Raw genomic sequence first — 17,989 nt, forward strand, 5'->3', positions numbered from 1 at the left:
GATGCTCCCCAATTCCCTCCAATACCCCCCTGAGCCCCTCTTCTCTCCACATTCCCTGGGATTTTCCCTCCCTGCTGTGTGCAGACCCCCCCCCCACCCCTCAACACCTTCAAGGTGTAAACCTGAGGGTAAAAATTTACCCCCGACCCCATTTAAAAAAAAAAAAAATTACAAAAAAATTTAAAAACTTACCCCCAACCCCATTAAAAAAATTTAAAACTTACCCCCAACTCGATTAAAAAGAAATTACCAAAATAAAATGTCAAAAATTTACCCCCCAACCCCATTAAAAAGAAAAATACCAAAAAACCCCAAAAACAACAAAAAAAAATTTACCCCCAACCCCATTTAAAAAATTACCAAAAAAAAATTCAAAAACTTACCCCCAACCCCATTTAAAAAAATACGAACAAACAAAAAAAAATACAAAAAAATTTTAAAACTTACCCCCGACCCCATTAAAAAAATAAATTACAAAAAAAAAAAAATTCAAAAATTTACCCACAACCCCATTAAAAATTACAAAAAAAAAAGATTAAAATTTACCCCCAACTCCCTTAACCCCTAATATCCCTGGTACCCCCCCCAGCCCCAATACACCCAATCCCCCCATATCCCCCAACACCCCCCGGGACCCCAACACCCCCCGGGACCCCCCTGACGCCCCAGTGCCCCCCATCTCTCCACAGCCCCCGGGATGCCCGCTCCGTGCCGCCCCCCGTCCCTCCTGCGCTGCGTCCAGGCCCTCAGCGCCCTCTCTGGCCCTGGCTCTGGCCGCAGCCCCCGGCTACTGGAACCCGGGCGAGGGCGACGGCTGCTTGTCCGCCTGGGCCTTGTCCTTCGTCTTCACCACCCTCCTCCTCCTCAACGACGCCTTCCGCCGCCCTCCGCCCCGCCGCGACCTCCCGCTGGCCCTGGCTTGTGCCGCCGCCATGGCTTGCGCCACCGCCACCATCCTGTGGCCTCTGGGCCACCTCCGGGGACACGAGGGCAGCTACGGCCGCCCCCGCGCCCTCCGCGCCGCCGCCACGGCCGCCTCGGCCATCGCCACGTTGGCCTACGCCGCCGAGGTGGCCCGCGACCGGGCGCGACCCGGCGAGGCCGCCCCTTACCTGGCCACTCCCTCGGGGCTGCTTAAGGTGGCCGAAGCCTTCCTCGCCCTCCTCCTCCTCGGGCTGTCGGCCGAGCTGCATGCGGCGTCGGGGCCGGCGGCTCTGCGTTGGTGTCTGGGCATTTTCTGCGTGTCCTTCGTGCTGGGCGTGCTGCTGGTCGGGGGGTGCCTGCTGGGCTGGGGGTGGTGCGGGTGGATGAGGGACCCCGAGGGGCTGCGCTGGGGGTTGGGGATCTACGCGGGGCTGGGGGTGGTGGCCTACGGGGCGACCACGGTGCTGTGGTCGCTCTACAGCTTCTCGGATGACATGGGGGGCCAGTCCCGGAGACCCTACGGCTGCCCGGCCACGTGCCCCTGGGACAGGAAGGTGCTGGTGGCCGTGCTCAGCGGCCTCAATTTGGTGGCGTTCGGGGTGGATTTGGGGCAGACCGGGAGGTTGGTGCTGTTGAGGGCCTGAGGGGGCACTCCAGGGTGAACTGGGGGGAGGCAGAACCTTAAGGGGGGTCTGGGGTCTCCCACAGGTCGGGATCAGGGCCTTTGTGGGGGTCTGGGTTGATTCCTGGGGTGGGATCAGGCTCCCAGAAGGGTCTTGGATCCTCTGTGGGGCAGGATTGGGATCCTAAGAGGGGTCTGGGGTCTCCTTCTGGAATGTATTTGGATCCTAATGGGGGTCTGGGTGGCCCCCTGAGGGGGTATGGGACCCTAACTGGGGTCTGGTGTCCCCTCGTGGGGTGGGATCAGGATCCTAATGGGAACCCTGGACCCTCTATAGGGCAGGATTGAGCCCCTAATGGGGGGCTGGGGTCACCCCAGGGTGGGATCAGGATGCTATGGAGGGCTGGGGTCTCCCCTTGGGGTGAGATCAAGCCCCTACTGGGATTCCTGGATCCTTTTTGGGGCAGAATCTGGCCCTTTTCAGGGTCAGGGTCCCCTCTGGAGATGGAGATCCTGGTTCCTCTGTGGGGTGGGATTCAGCCCTTGATGGTGGTCTGGGGTCCCCACCAGGGTGGGATCGGGTGCCTGAATGGGTTCTGGATCCTCTATGGGGCAGGATCTGGTGCTTGGGGGGGTGTGGGATCAAGTGCCTGAGGGATCCTTCCTGGAGGGATGGTGGGATCACAAGGGGGTCTTGGGGAGGGGGACACTGCTGAGGCCTTAAACTGGGGGGTGCAGATGTGTTGTCATTAAAGGGACATTTCTGCTTCTTAATGAGCTGCTGAATGTCTGTGAGGGGGGCAAAAGGGAGGGAAATGTAGGGGGAAAATGATGGGCAACATGAGCGGGAAAGGGTAAGAAATGTGAGGGGGGAAAGGAGAGGGATGGGGAAAAGAGGAGAAAATGGAAAAATGTGAGGGGAAAGTGGGAAGTCTGAGGGAGAAAAGGGTGGGAAAAGAGAGGGGAAAAGGCAGAAAGTGTGAGAGGAAAAAGGGCAGAAAATGTGAAGGGTAAAGGGTGGGAAACGTGAGGGGAGAAAAAGAGCGGGAAACGTGAGGGGAGAAAAAGCAGGAAAAGTGAGGGGAGAAAAGGCAGCAAATGGAAGGCAAAAAGGACAGTAAAGCTGAGTGAAAAGGACAGGAAATGAGAGGAAGAAAAGGTATGAAACAAGGGGAGAAAAGGGGGGAAATGTGAGGGGAAAAAGGGCAGGAAATATGAGGGGAAAAAGGGCAGGAAACGTGAGGGCAGAAAAGGGGAGAAACGTGAGGGGAGAAAACACTGGGAAATATGAGGGGAAAAAGAGCAGGAAACATGAAGAGAAAAAAATGGCAGGAAATGTGAGGGGAAAAAGTGTGGGAAATGTGAGGGGAGAAAGGGTGGGAAATGTGAGGAGAAAAAATGGCAGGAAACATGAGGGGAAAAAGGGCAGGAAATGTGAGGGGGGAAAGAGTGGGGAGTGTGAGGGGAATAAAGGGAAATGTGAGGGGAAAAAAGGGGGGAAACGTGAGGGGAGAAAAAGGGCCCAAAATGTGAGGGGAGAGAAGGGTGGGAAATGTTGAGGAGGGAGGAAAAAAAAGGCAGGAAATGCGAGGAGAGAAATGGGTGGGAAATGTGAGGGGAGAAAGAGTGGGAAATATGAGGGGGAAAAAAGGGGGGGGAAAGAGCAGGAAACGTGAGGGGGAAAGGGTGAGATATGTGAAGGGAGAAAAGGGCCCAAAATATGAGGGGAATAAAGAGCAGGAAATGTGAGGGGGAAAAGAGTGGGAAAGGTGATAGGGGAGGAAAAAAAGGCAGGAAATGTGAGGGGGAAAAGGGGGAAGAAATATGAGGGGAAAAGGGCGGGAAAAATGAGAGGAGAAAAGGGCGGGAAATGTGAGGGGAGAAAAGGGCGGGAAACGTGAGGGGAGAAAGAGTGGGAAACATAAGGGGGGAAAAGCATGGGAAATGTGAGGGGAAAAAGAGCAGGAACTGTAAGGGAAAAGGGTGGGAAATGTGAGGGAAGAAAAAGAAATATGAGGAAGAAAAGAGTGGGAAACGTGAGGGGACAAAAGGGCGGGAAACGTGAGGGGAATAAAGGGCGGGAAACGTGAGGGGAGAAAAGGCAAGAACCTCGAGTGGAAAAAGAGCCAGGAAACACCAAGGGAAAAGAGAATAAACCATGAAGTGGAAAAGGTAGGAAATGTGCTCCCCAATTCCTCAGGTGCCCCCTCCCCAGAATGAAGCACAGACTCTGGGGGATTGCTCAGATTCTTTATTTTTATTGGGTTCATGGGGCCTTCATCACCCACGCACTCTTCTTCCTCAGCACCATGGGCTCGTGGCTCTGCAGGATGGTGCTGGCCTGGTGGTGGCAAAAATGGGGGTCAGCACCCCAAAATGAGGTGGAACCCCTTAAATGTCACCTCAAAATCCATCCCACCAATTAAACACCGCCCCCTAATTAAAGACCTCCTAATTAAACCTCCCAAATTAAAGATCCCCCCAAATACAGCCTCAAAGATCACCAGTTAACTCCCTCAATTAAAGACCCCCCTAATTAACATCCCTAATTAAATATCTCCATTTAATCTCCCCCAATTAAAGCCCTCCAATTAAACCCCTCCATTAAAACACCCCAACAAAACCCAAGTAAAAACCTTCTATTTAACCCCCCAATAAATCCTCCCAACCAACCCCCCCAATTAAATACATTCCATTAAACTTCCCAATCAAACCCCTTAATTAAATAGGGGAGGTTTTAATTATTAATTAATTAATTTAAATTAATACCCCCCCAAATTAAGCCCCCCCCAACCCCTCACCATTTTTTGTCACCATCACTGGGGCACTGTGGAGGGAGAGACAAAAGTTGAGGGGCCTTCAATTCCCCCCCAAACCCACAATGCCCCCAGCCCAATATCAGGAACCCCTCCCAAGGTACCCCAAAAAATTTTGGGGACCCCCTCAAATCTTGAGGAGCTCCCCCAGATTTTGGGGGTAATCACAACCCTCCCCAGGTATTCATGATCTCCCCCGAAATTTTGGGAACCCCTCCCGATTTTGGGGACCCTCCCAGATTTTGGGGACCTCCTCACCCCAAAATCCGTCAGGACCTCCCCCAGATTTTGGGACCCCCCCCCCCCCAATTTTGGGGAGCTCCCTCACCCCAAAATCAGTCCCAGGTACCTCAACCCTCACCCAGGTATTCACGACCTCCCCCAAAATTTTGGGAACCCACCCCGATTTTGGGAACCCCCCACGATTTTTGGGGACCCCCCCAGATTTTGGGGACCCCCACCCCAAAATCACCCAGGACCTCCCCAGATTTTGGGGTGCCCCTTCCCCCCTGGCTGTTTTTTCACCCAGCACCTCCCCAAAGGTGTTCACAACCCTCGCCCAGCTATTCACCACCTCCCCCCAACATTTTGGAAACTGCTCCCATATTTTGGGGACCCCCGCGATTTTGGGGACCCCCTCCCATATTTTGGGGCCCCCCTCACCCCGAATTTCGAGCCGACACTCGGTCAGGGCCTCGCCCAGCTCATTGACAGCCCTGCAGGTGTAGGTGCCGCCGTCGAAGGGCCCCGGCTTGCGGATCAGCAGCGTCAGCACCCCCTGGCTGTGCCTGGCCAGGAATCTGGGGTCGTCCCCGATGGCCATCTGGTTCTTCAGCCACACCACCTTGGGCTGGGGGGACACACCTGGTCAGGGGAACCCCAAAATGCACCCCAAGGCACCCCAAAACCACTCAGATTTGGGATGCATCCATGGTCCCATTGGGACACCCCAAAACCTTTCCTCAAGTGAACCCCACATCACCTTGGGCTGGGGGGACACACCCGGTCAGGGGAGCCCCAAAATGCATCCAAAAATACCCCAAGGCACCCCAAAAAACATCCCAGGGCACCCAAAACCACTCAGATTTGGGGATGCATCCATGGTCCCATTGGGACACCCCAAAACCTTTCCTCAAGTGAACCCCACATCACCTTGGGCTGGGGGACACACCCGGTCAGGGGAGCCCCAAAATGCATCCCAAAAATACCCAAGGCACCCCAAAAAACATCCCAGGGCACCCCAAAACCACTCAGATTTGGGGATGCATCCATAGTCCCATTGGGACACCCCAAAACCCTTCCTCAGGTGAACCCCACATCTGGTTCTTCGCTCACACCACCTTGGCTGGGGGACACACCCGGTCAGGGGAACCCCAAAATGCACCCCAAAAATGCCCCAAGGCACCCCAAAACCACTCAGATCTGGGGATGCACCCATAGTCCCATTGGACACCCCAAAATCCTTCCTCAGGTGAACCCCACACCACCTTGGGCTGGGAGGGACACACCTGGTGAAGGGAACCCCAAAATGCACCCCAAAAATACCCCAAGGTAACCCAAAAAACATCCCAGGGCACCCCAAAAACACCCAGAGCTGGGGATGAGCACACAGCCCCATTGGGGCACCCCAAATCTCCCCCCAGGACCCCCAAATCTCCACCTGAACCCCCCTAATTTTGGGGTGAACATGCACAGGGGGATCCCCAAACCCACCCAGGACCCCAAATCTCCACCCAGGACCCCAAATCTCCACCTGAACCCCCCTAAATTGGGGGTGAACGTGCACAGGGGGATCCCAAGCCCACCCAGGACCCCAAATCTCCACCCAGGACCCCCCTAATTTTGGGGTGAACATGCACAGGGGGATCCCCAAACCCACCCAGGACCCCAAATCTCCACCCAGGACCCCAAATCTCCACCCAAACCCCCCTAAATTGGGGGTGAACAAGGTCAGGGGTACCCCAAAACCCCCTCAGGACCCCCAGTCTCCACCCAAACCCCCCCAATTTTGGGGTGAACAGGGTCAGGGGTACCCCAAAACCCACCCAGGACCCCAAATCTCCACCCAGGACCCCCAATCTCCACCCAAACCCCCCTAAATTGGGGGTGAAGATGCACAGGGGTACCCCAAAACCCCCTCAGGACCCCCATAATTATCCCCATACCATAAGGTTGAGAGTAGAGGGATGAACTGGCGACCCCAAAACCCACCCAGGACCCCCAAATCTCCACCCGGGACCCCAAATCTCCACCCAAACCCCCCTAAATTGGGGGGTGAAGATGCACAGGGTACCCCAAAACCCCCTCAGGACCCCCATCTTCATCCCCACCCACCCAATTGTGAGCAGAGGGATGAGTTGGGGACCCCAAAACCCACCCAGGACCCCAAAATCTCCACCGAAACCCCCCCAATTTTGGGGTGAACAGGGTCAGGGGTAAAACCCACCCAGGGCCCCAAATGTCCACTCAACCTCCCTAATTTGGGGGTGAACGTGCACAGGGGGATCCCCAAAACCCCCTCAGGACCCGAAATCTCCACCCAAACCCCCCCAGTTTTGGGGGTGAACAGTGTCAGGGGTACCCCAAAACCCACCCAGGGCCCCCAAATCTCCACCCGGGACCCCAAATCTCCGCCCAGACCCCCCTAAATTGGGGGTGTACAAGCACAGGGGTACCCCAAAACCCCCTCAGGACCCCCATAATTATCCCCATACCATAAGGTTGAGAGTAGAGGGATGAACTGGCGACCCCAAAACCCACCCAGGACCCCCAAATCTCCACCCGGGACCCCAAATCTCCACCCAAACCCCCCTAAATTGGGGGTGTACAAGCACAGGGGCACCCCAAAACCCCCCGAGGCCCCCCCAAACCTTGGGGTGCCCCCTGACGGCGCAGTTGAGGGCGGTGGAGTATCCAGCCACGGCGCTGCGATCCACCAGAGGGGTCAGGAACTGGGGGGCCGAGCGGAAATCGTGCTCCTGGTACTGGGGGGGCTTCAGCCGCAGCTCTGGGGGGGTCCCAGAAGGATTTAGGGGGACCCCAGAATTTTTTTTGGGGGGTGATGATTGGTTGGGGTTTGATCCCCATGCATAAATAAGGGGGGGTGTAATGAAGGGGAGGTCACAATGTGTGGGTGAGCCCTAAAAATGCTTTGAAATATTAATATTGCTTGTTAAACACCCTAAATTAATAATTCTCAATTAATTAAAAATCACAATTAAGAGCTCAGTTAAGCCCAAAATTTGGGGTTTGGGGTTTGGGTGGTTTTGGGGGTCACAGGGACCATCCTGAACCTACAAAAACTGAACCAAATCCCTTCAAATCTACCCCAAAACCACCTCAAACCACCCCAAATCCACCTTAAACTGCCCCAAAACCCCACAAAATTTGAGGTTTGTGTTTTGGGGATGCTTTGAGTGGTTTTGGGGGTCACAGGGATCATTCTGAACCCACAAAAACTGAACCAAATCCCTTCAAATCTACCCCAAAACCACCCACAACCGCCCCAAAACCAGCTCAAACATCCCCAAAACCACCTCAAACATCCCCAAAACCACCTCAAACCTCCCCCAAATCCACCTCAAACATCCCCAAAACCGCCTCAAACATCCCCAAAACCACCTCAAACATCCCCAAAACCGCCTCAAACCACCCCAAAACCACCTCAAACATCCCCAAAACCACCTCAAACCTCCCCAAAACCACCTCAAACATCCCCAAAACCACCTCAAATCCCCTAAAACCACCTCAATCCCCCCCAAACCCCCCGAATTTTGGGGTACCCGCTTTGGGGATGCTTTGATTGATTTTGGGGATCACGGGGCTCTTCCTAAACCCACAGAAGAGCCCCCAAATCTGCCCCAAACCACCCAAAACCACCTCAAACCCCCTCAAAACTACCTCAAACCTCCCCAAATCCACCTCAAAGCTCCCCAAGACCCCCCAAAACCACCTCAAACTCCCCCGAATCCACCTCAAACTCCCCCAAAACCACCTCAAACCCCCCCAAATCCACCTCAAAACCCCCAAACCCCCCCGAAACCACCTCAAACCCCTCCAGATCCACCTCAAACTCCCCCAAATCCACCTCAAACCCCCCCAAGACCCCCCAAACCCCGAATTTTGGGGGTACCGGCTTTGGGGATGACGGCAGTGTTGGAGGACAGCCCGGGTTTCTCACTCAGCCTGCACAGGTACCCCCCCAAATCCATCTCAAACTCCCCCGAATTCCCCCAAAACCACCTCAAACCCCCCCAAACTACCTCAAACTCCCCCAAAACCACCTCAAACCTCCCCAAAACCCTCCAAAATTTGGGGGGTACCCACTTTGGGGATGCTGTGAGTAGTTTTGGGGATCACGAGGCTCTTCCTAAACCCACAGAGGTGCCCCCAAATCTGTCCCAAACCACCAAAAACCACCTCAAACGCCACCAATCCACCTCAAACCCCCCCAAATCCACCTCAAAGCCCCCCAAGACCCCCCAAAAACCACCTCAAACCTCCCCAAGACCCCCCAAAACCACCTCAAACTCCCCCAAAACCACATCAAACCACCCCAAAGCCACGTCAAACCCCCCAAAACCAAATCAAATCCCCCCAAATTATTTTGATCTCCCCCCAAACCCCCCCCAAAGCCCCCGAATTTTGGGGTACCGGCTTTGGGGATGACGGCAGTGTTGGAGGACAGCCCGGGTTTCTCGCTCAGCCCACACAGGTACCCCCCAAATCCATCTCAAACTCCCCCAAATCCACCTCAAACTCACCCGAATTCCCACAAATCCACCTCAAACCCCCCCAAACCACCTCAAACTCCCCCAAAACCACCTCAAACTCCCCCAAATCCACCTCAAACCCCCCTAAATCCACTTCAAACCCCCCGAAAATCCACCTCAAACCCCCCCAAGACCCCCCCAAAACCACTTCAAACTCCTCCAAAACCACCTCAACCCCCCCCAAAACCCCCCCAAACCCCCCCCCAAACGCCCCGAATTTTGGGGTACCGGCTTTGGGGATGATGGCAGTGTTGGAGGACAGCCCGGGTTTCTCGCTCAGCCCGCACAGGTACCCCCCAAATCCACCTCAAACTCCCCCAAAACCACCTCAAACCTCCCCAAAACCCTCCAAAATTTGGGGTACCCACTTTGGGGATTCTTTGAGTGGTTTTGGGGATCACGGGGCTCTTCCTAAACCCACAGAGGTGCCCCCAAATCTGCCCCAAACCACCAAAAACCACCTCAAACGCCACCAATCCACCTCAAGCTCCCCCAAAACCACCTCAAAGCCCCCCAAAACCACCTCAAGCTCCCCCAAAACCACCTCAAACCCCCCCCCAAATCCACGTCAGACCCCCCCAATCCACCTCAAACCCTCCCCAAGACCCCCCAAATCCACCTCAAACTCCCTCAAGCCCCACCAAATCCACCTCAAATCCCCCCCAAAACCCCTCAAATCCACCTTGAACTGCCCCAAAACAACCTCGAACTCCCCCGAATTCCCCCAAATCCACCTCAAGTCCCCCCAAACCAAATCAAATCCCCCTCAAACCCCCCCAAGACCCCCCAAACCCCGAATTTTGGGGTACCAGCTTTGGGGATGACGGCAGTGTTGGAGGAGAGCCCGGGTTTCTCGCTCAGCCCGCACAGGTACCCCCCAAATCCATCTCAAACTCCCCCGAATTCCCACAAATCCACCTCAAACCCCCCCAAACCACCTCAAACTCCTCCAAAACCACCTCAAACTCCCCCAAAACCGCCTCAAACTCCCCAAAAACCACCTCAAACCTCCCCAAATCCACCTCAAAGCCCCCCAAAAACACCTCAAACCCTCCCAAATCCCTTCAATCTCCCCCAAAACCACCTCAAACCGCCCCAATCCACCTCAAACCCTCCCCAAGACCCCCCAAATCCACCTCAAACTCCCTCAAGCCCCACCAAATCCACCTCAAATCCCCCCCAAAACCCCCCAAATCCACCTTGAACTGCCCCAAAACAACCTCGAACTCCCCCGAATTCCCCCAAAACCACCTCAAACTCCCCCAAATCCACCTCAAACTCCCCCAAGCCCCCCCAAAGCCACCTCAAACCCCCCCAAACCCCCCCCAAAGCCCCCAAATTTTGGGGGTACCGGCTTTGGGGATGACGGCAGTGTTGGAGGACAGCCCGGGTTTCTCGCTCAGCCCGCACAGGTACCCCCCAAATCCACCTCAAACTCCCCCGAATTCCCACAAATCCACCTCAAACCCCCCCAAACCACCTCAAACTCCCCCAAAACGGCCTCAAACTCCCCCAAAACCACCTCAAACCTCCCCAAAACCCTCCAAAATTTGGGGGTACCCACTTTGGGGATGCTTTGAGTGGTTTTGGGGATCACGAGGCTCTTCCTAAACCCACAGAGGTGCCCCCAAATCTGCCCCAAACCACCAAAAACCACCTCAAACCCCCCCCAAACCACCTCAAATTCCCCCAAATCCACCTCAAACCCCCCCAAAACCACCTCAAACCCCCCCAAATCCACCTCAAAACCCCCAAGACCCCCCAAATCCACCTCAAACTCCCCCAAATCCACCTCAAACTCCCCCGAATTCCCACAAATCCACCTCAAACCCCCCCAAACCCACCCCAAAGCCCCCGAATTTTGGGATACCGGCTTTGGGGATGACGGCAGTGTTGCAGGACAGCCCGGGTTTCTCGCTCAGCCCGCACAGGTACCCCCCAAAACCACCTCAAACTCCCCCGAATTCCCACAAATCCACCTCAAACCCCCCAAAACCACCTCAAACCCCCCCAAAACCACCTCAGACCCCCCGAATTTTGGGGGTACCGGCTTTGGGGATGACGGCAGTGTTGGAGGACAGCCCGGGTTTCTCGCTCAGCCCGCACAGGTTCTCACTGAACACCTTGAACAGGTACTCGTTGCCCATCACCAGCTCCGAGACCGTGCAGCGCAGGGGCCGATTGTGCTCGTACACCGTGAACCACTCCTGGGGGTCAGGAGGGGGTTTGGGGGGGTTTGAGGGGGTTTTGGGGGGGTTTGAGGTGATTTGGGGGGGGCTGAGGGGTTTTTGTGGGGTTTGAGGTGGTTTGGGGGGGGTTTGGGGGAGATTTTTGGGAGCTGAGGTGGTTTTGGGGGGGCTTTGAGGTGGATTTGAGGGGGTTTGAGAGGGGTTTGGGGGAGATCTGGGGGAGCTGAGGTGGTTTTGGAGGGGGGTTGAGATGGTCTGGGGAGGTTTGAGGTGGTTTTGGGGGAGATTTTTGGGAGCTGAGGGGGTTTTGGGGGGTTTGAGGTGGGTTTTGGGGGGGCTGAGGGGTTTTTCAGGGCTTTGAGGTGATTTGGGGGGATTTGGGAGGGGTTTGGGGGAGATTATTGGGAGCTGAGGGGTTTTTGCGGGGTTTGAGGTGGTTTTGGGGGAATTTGGGAGGGGTTTGGGGGAGATCTGGGGGAGCTGAGGTGGTTTTGGAGGGGGGTTGAGATGGTCTGGGGGGTTTGAGGTGGTTTTGGGGGATTTGAGGTGGTTTTGGGGGAGATTTTTGGGAGCTGAGGGGGTTTTGGGGGCTTTGAGGTGGGTTTTGGGGGGGCTGAGGGGTTTTTCAGGGCTTTGAGGTGGTTTGGGGGGATTTGGGAGGGGTTTGGGGGAGATTTTTGGGAGCTGAGGTGGTTTTGGGGGCGTTTGAGATGGTTTGGGGGGGGGTTGAGTTGGTTTTGGGGGGGCTGAGGGGTTTTGGGGAGGTTTGAGGTGGTTTTAGGGGGTTTTGGGGGAGATTTTTGGGAGCTGAGGGGTCTTTGGGGGGTTTGAGGTGGTTTTAGGGGAGATTTTGGGGAGCTGAGGGATTTTGGGGGGATTTGAGAGGGTTTGGGAGGGAGCTGAGGGGGCTTTGGGGGGGTTTGAGGTGGTTTTGGGGGGTTTTGAGGTGGTTTTGGGGGGGCTGAGGGGTTTTTGGGGGGTCGTGAGGGAGTTTAGGGGGGATTGAGGCGGTTTTGGGGGGTTTTGGGGGAGATTTGGGGGATCTGAGGGGTCTTTGGGGGGGGATTGAGGGGGTTTTGGGAGCTGAGGGGATTTGGGGGTTCGGTTGAAGATCTGGGGTTCCACTGAGGATTTTGGGGGTTCCATTGAGAATTTGTGCATTCTGTTGAGAATTTGGGATTTCCATTGAGTATTTTGGGGTTCCTTTGGGGTGATTTTGGGGTTCCATTGAATATTTTGGGGGTTCCATTGAAGATTTGGGATTACCATTGAGTATTTTGGGGTTCCAGTGAATATTTTAGGGTTCCATTGAGAATGTGGAGGTTCTATTGAGAATTTGGGATTTCCATTGCGAGTTTCGGGGGTTCCATTGAAAATCTGGGATTTCCACTGAATATTTTGGGGTTCCTTTGGGGTGATTTTGGGGTTTCATTGAATATTTTGGGGGTTCCATTGAGCATTTTTGGGTTCCATTGAGTATATTGGGGTTCCACTGAGCATTTTTGGGGTTCCTTCGAGAATTTGGGGGTTCAGTTCCGAACTTGGGAACTGAAGTTGGGGGTTCCATTGAGAATTTTGGGATTTCCATGGAGAATTTGAGATTTCCATTGAGCATTTTGGGATTTCCATGGAGAATTTGGGATTTCCATTGAGCATTTTGGGGTTCCATTGAGTATCTTTGAGTTCCACTGAGAATTTTGGGGCTCCACTGATTATTTTGGGGTTCCATTGAAAATTTGGGATTTCCATTGAGTATTTTGGGGTTCCTTTGGTGCGATTTTGGGGTTCCATTGAGCGTTTGGGGGTTCCATTGAGAATTTGGGGATTCCATTGAGAATCTCGGATTTCCATTGAGTATTTTGGGGTTCCATTGAGAATTTGGGATTTCCATTGAGTATTTTGGGGTTTCATTGAATATTTTGGGGGTTCCATTGAGCATTTTGGGGTTCCATTGAGTATCTTTGAGTTCCACTGAGAATTTTGGGGCTCCACTGATTATTTTGGAGTTCCATTGAGTATTTTGAGGTTCCATTGAGAATTTGGGATTCCATTGAGAATTTGGGGGTTCAGTTCAGAATTTTTGGGGTTCCATCGAGTATTTTGGGGTTCCATTGAGAATCTGGGATTCCATTGAGAATTTCGAGGTTCAGTTCAGAATTTTTGGGTTCCATTGAGTATTTTGGGGTTCCATTGAGTGTTTGGGGGTTCCATTGAGAATTTGGGATTTCCATTGAGTATTTTGGGGTTCCTTTGGGGTGATCTTGGGGTTCCATTGAGAATTTGGGATTCCATTGAGAATTTGGGGGTTCAGTTCAGAATTTTTGGGTTCCATTGAGTATTTTGGGGTTCCATTGAGAATCTGGGATTCCATTGAGAATTTGGGGGTTCAGTTCAGAATTTTTGGGTTCCATTGAGTATTTTGGGGTTCCACCGAGTATTTTGGGGTTCCATTGAGAATTTGGGATTTCCATTGAGAATTTGGGGGTTCAGTTCAGAATTTTTGGGGTTCCATTGAGTATTCTGGGGTTCCATTGAGTATTTTGGGGTTCCACCGAGCACTTTAGGGTTCCATGGGGAATCTTGGGGTTCCCCTGGGGCTGATTTCGGGGCGCTGCCCGCTCACCATGGTTCTCTTGTCGGCCTTCATGATGGTGTACCCGGTGATCTCGGCGTTGCCGTCGTCCTCGGGGGGCTCCCACTCCACCAGGGCGTTGAACCCCCAAACCTCCTTCACCTGCACCTTCCGGGGGGGCCCTGGTTTCTCTAGAGGGGGGGGATCGGATCAGGGACACCCCAAAAACACCCCAAAAACACCCCCAAACCGCCCTGAAACATCCCTGGGAAATAGCACCCAAAAATACCCCAAAAACCACCCCAAAACACCCCAAAAATACCCCCAAACCGCCCTGAAACATCCCTGGGAAATAGCACCCAAAAATACCCCAAAAACCACCCCAAAACACCCCAAAAATACCCCAAAACCGCCCTGAAACATCCCTGGGAAATAGCACCCAAAAATACCCCAAAAACCACCCCAAAATCCCCAAAAATACCCCAAAACCGCCCTGAAACATCCCTGGGAAATAGCACCCAAAAATACCCCAAAAACCACCCCAAAAATCCCCCCCAAACCACCCAAAACTGCCCCAAAAATCCCCCAAAACACCCCAAAGAACTACCCTAAAAACACCCCTAAAAACACCCCAAAATCCCTCAAAATACCCCAAAACTGCCCTGAAACATCCCTGGGAAATAGCACCCAAAAATCCCCCAAAATCCCCCAAAACACCCCAAAAACCGCCCCAAAACAATCCCACAACTGACCCAAAACATCCCTGGAAAACAACACCCAAAATACCCCAAAACACCTAAAAACTGCCCCAAAATCCCCCAAAACCCACCCTAAAAATCCCCCCCAAAACCACCCCAAAACTGCCCTGAAACATTCCCAGAAAACGGCACCCAAAAATCTCCAAAACGGCCCCAAAACACCCCAAAAATCCCTCAAAAACCACCTCAAAAACTGTTCTGAAACATCCCAGTGCTCCCAGTGCTCCCAGTTCCCAATCCCAGTGCCCAGCCCCAGTTCCCCCAGTTCCTCCAGTTCCCCTCACACCAGTCCCAGTGTTCCCAGTCACTCCCAGTGCTCCCAGTTCCCAATCCCAGTGCCCATCCCTGGTTCTCCTCTGTCTCCCATTGCCTTTCCCATCACCCCCAGTCACTCCCAGTCACTCCCAGTCACTCCCAGTTCCCAATCCCAGTGCCCAGCTCCAGTTTCCCCAGTTCTGCCAGTTCCCCTCACACCAGTCCCAGTGCTCCCAGTGCTCCCAGTTCCCAGTCCCAGTGCCCATCCCTGCTTCCCTCATTGCCTTTCCCATCACTCCCAGTGCTCCCAGTCCCTCCCAGTGCTCCCAGTTCCCAATCCCAGCGCCCATCCCTGGTTCCTCCTGTTTCCCCAGTTGCCCTCCCATCACTCCCATCACTCCCAGTGCTCCCAGTTCCCAATCCCAGTGCCCAGTCCCAGTTCCCCCAGTTCCGCCAGTTCCCCTCACACCAGTCCCAGTGCTCCCAGTGCTCCCACTTCCCAATCCCAGCGCCCATCCCTGGTTCCTCCAGTTCCCCCAGTTGCCCTCCCATCACTCCCAGTGCTCCCAGTTCCCAATCCCAGTGCCCAGCCCCAGTTCACCCAGTTCCTCCAGTTCCCCTCACACCAATCCCGGTGCTCCCAGTTCCCAATCCCAGTGCTCCCAGTGCTCCCAGTTCCCAATCCCAGTGCTCCCAGCCCCTCCCAGTCCCTCCCAGTGCTCCCAGTTCCCAATCCCAGTGCCCATCCCTGGTTCCCCCAGTTCCCCCAGTTGCCCCAGTTGCCCTCCCATCACTCCCATCACTCCCAGTGCTCCCAGTTCCCAATTTCAGTGCTCCCAGTTCCCAATCCCAGCGCCCATCCCTGCTTCCCCCATTGCCTTTCCCATCACTCCCAGTCACTCCCAGTCCCTCCCAGTGCTCCCAGTTACCGACGATGCGCAGGCGCATCTCGGCCGTGTCCTCCATGCCCTCGATGCGCACGCTGAGCCCGTAGCGCCCCGAGTGCCCCCTGGCGGCGGCGCGGATGAAGAACACCGTGTCCCGGTCCGACGTGCGCACGTGCACGTCCTCGCCCAGGGGCCCGCCCTCCTTCGTCCACGTCACCTGGGGGCGGGGCTTACCCTGCCGGGGGGCGGGGCTTGGTTAGACCTATGGGGGGGGGTGGGGTTCACGTGTCCCTATGGATCTGTGGGGTTGTGGGGTTCAGGTGTCCCTATGGGATCTGTGGGGTTTGGTTATCCCTATGGAATCTGTGGGGTTCACGTGTCCCTATGGGGCTGTGGGGTTGTGGGGTTGAGCTGTCCCTATGGGATCTGTGGGGTTGAGGTGTCCCTATGGGATCTGTGGGGTTCAGGTGTCCCTATGGGGCTGTGGGGTTCAGGTGTCCCTATGGGGCTGTGGGGTCGAGTTGTCCCTATGGGATTTATGGGGCTGTGGGGTTGTGGGGTCCCTATGGGATCTATGGGGCTGTGGCATCCCTATGGGGCTGAGTTACCCATACAGATCTATAGGGCTGAGCCACTCCTATGGATCTATGGGGCTGAGTTACCCCAATAAATCCACAGGGCTGAGTTATCCCAATAAATCCATAGGGCTGAGTTATCCCTATAGGGCTGAGTTATCCCAATAAATCCATAGGGCTGAATTATCCTTAAAAATCCATAGGGCTGAGTTATCCCTATAGGGCAGAGATATCCAAATAAATCCATACGGCTGAGTTTTCCCTAGAGGGCTGAATTATCCCTATAAATCCATAGGGCTGACTTGTCCCTATAGGGCTGAGTTACCTCAATAAATCCCTAGGGGCTGAGTGACCCCAATAAATCCATAGGGCTGAGTGATCCAAATAAATCCACAGGGCTGAGTTATCCCTATAGGGCTGAGTGGCCCCAGTAAATCCCTAGGGCTGAGTTGTCCTTATAGAGCTGAGTTATTTCTATAGGGCTGAGTGACCCAAATAAATCCCTAGGCCTGAGTCGTCCCTATAGGCCTGAGTGACCCCAATAACTCCCAAGGCCTGAGTGACCCCAATAAATCCATAGGCCTGAGTGATCCCAACAAATCCCTAGGGCTGAGTGACCCCAATAACTCCCTCGGGCAGAGTGACCCCAATAAATCCATAGGCCTGAGTGACCCCAATAACTCCCTAGGCCTGAGCGACCCCAATAACTCCCTAGGCCTGAGTGACCCCAATAAATCCATAGGGCAGAATTGTCCCTATAGGGCAGAGTGACCCCAATAACTCCCTCAGCCCAAGTGACCCCAATAACTCCCTCGGGCAGAGCTGCCCAGATTTTGGGGTGCCCCACTCACCTGGAAGGGGATCACCAGGTTCACCTGCTCCCCCACCTTCCTGACGTACGTCTGCCGCAGGTGCCGGGGCAGCCGGATTTTGGGGCGCTCTGGGGGGTTGGGACAATGTTTAGAGGGGGGAATTTATGGGGCAGAACCCCCCAGTTTTTGGGGTCTTGCCCGAATTTAGGGTCCAGCCTTACCCATCAATTCCCCCCTAATTCCTCCAGGTTCTTCTCCCCGAGGTTTCAGCTCCGTTTTTGGAGTCCTTCCCTATTTTTAGGGTCTCTCCCCGTTTTTAGGGTTCCTCCTCATATTTAGGGTCACTCCCCATTTTTAGGGTCCTTCCCCATTTTTAGGGTCCCTCCCCATTTTCGGGGTCCCTCCTCATATTTAGGGTCCCTCCTCATTTTTAGGGTCCTTCCCCATTTTTAGGATCCCTCCCCACTTTTGGTGTCACTCCCCATTTTTGGATTCCCTCCCTTCTGGTTTTGGGTTTCCCCCACGTTTTGGGGTCCTGCCTCCTATTTTGGGGGTCCCCCCCCCTCGATGATTTGGGATTTCTCCTTAAAGGGTCAAGGATCCGCCCCAAAGGTCAGGAATTCCCCCTTGGATTTAGGGATTCCCCTTGGATTTAGGATTCCCCCTTTGATTTAGAGTTTCCCTTCATGGTTTTGGGATTCTCCCCATGTTTTAGGGTTTCCCCTTTGGTTTAGGGTTTCCTCTTTTGGATTTTGGGATTTCCCCTTTGATTTTTGGGATCCCCATTTGATTTAGGGTTTCCCCTCA

At 54.3% G+C, this 17,989-nt stretch overlaps 2 protein-coding genes across 2 annotated transcripts in view; one reads left to right on the plus strand and one right to left on the minus strand.

The window, feature by feature from the left end:
• The first annotated feature begins 694 nt into the window (after window positions 1-694).
• LOC129134438 (myeloid-associated differentiation marker homolog) lies at window positions 695-2,287 on the plus strand. Its single transcript, XM_077193298.1, is given in 2 exon segments — window positions 695-757; window positions 759-2,287. Coding segments are annotated over 2 exon segments (870 nt in total). The 5' UTR covers window positions 695-697; the 3' UTR covers window positions 1,569-2,287.
• Window positions 2,288-3,782: 1,495 nt separating this feature from the next.
• Window positions 3,783-17,989, minus strand: part of LOC129134437 (myosin-binding protein C, fast-type-like) — a 33,722-nt gene continuing 19,515 nt past the window's right edge. The window contains 8 exon segments of the mRNA XM_077170960.1: window positions 3,783-3,887; window positions 4,348-4,373; window positions 5,026-5,212; window positions 7,233-7,369; window positions 11,182-11,341; window positions 13,947-14,086; window positions 15,838-16,030; window positions 17,222-17,310. Of these exon segments, the coding sequence (XP_077027075.1) occupies window positions 4,363-4,373; window positions 5,026-5,212; window positions 7,233-7,369; window positions 11,182-11,341; window positions 13,947-14,086; window positions 15,838-16,030; window positions 17,222-17,310 (917 nt within the window). The 3' untranslated portion in view covers window positions 3,783-3,887; window positions 4,348-4,362.

This window comes from Agelaius phoeniceus, chromosome 37, assembly GCF_051311805.1.
Source record: "Agelaius phoeniceus isolate bAgePho1 chromosome 37, bAgePho1.hap1, whole genome shotgun sequence".
Taxonomy (NCBI): domain Eukaryota; kingdom Metazoa; phylum Chordata; class Aves; order Passeriformes; family Icteridae; genus Agelaius; species Agelaius phoeniceus.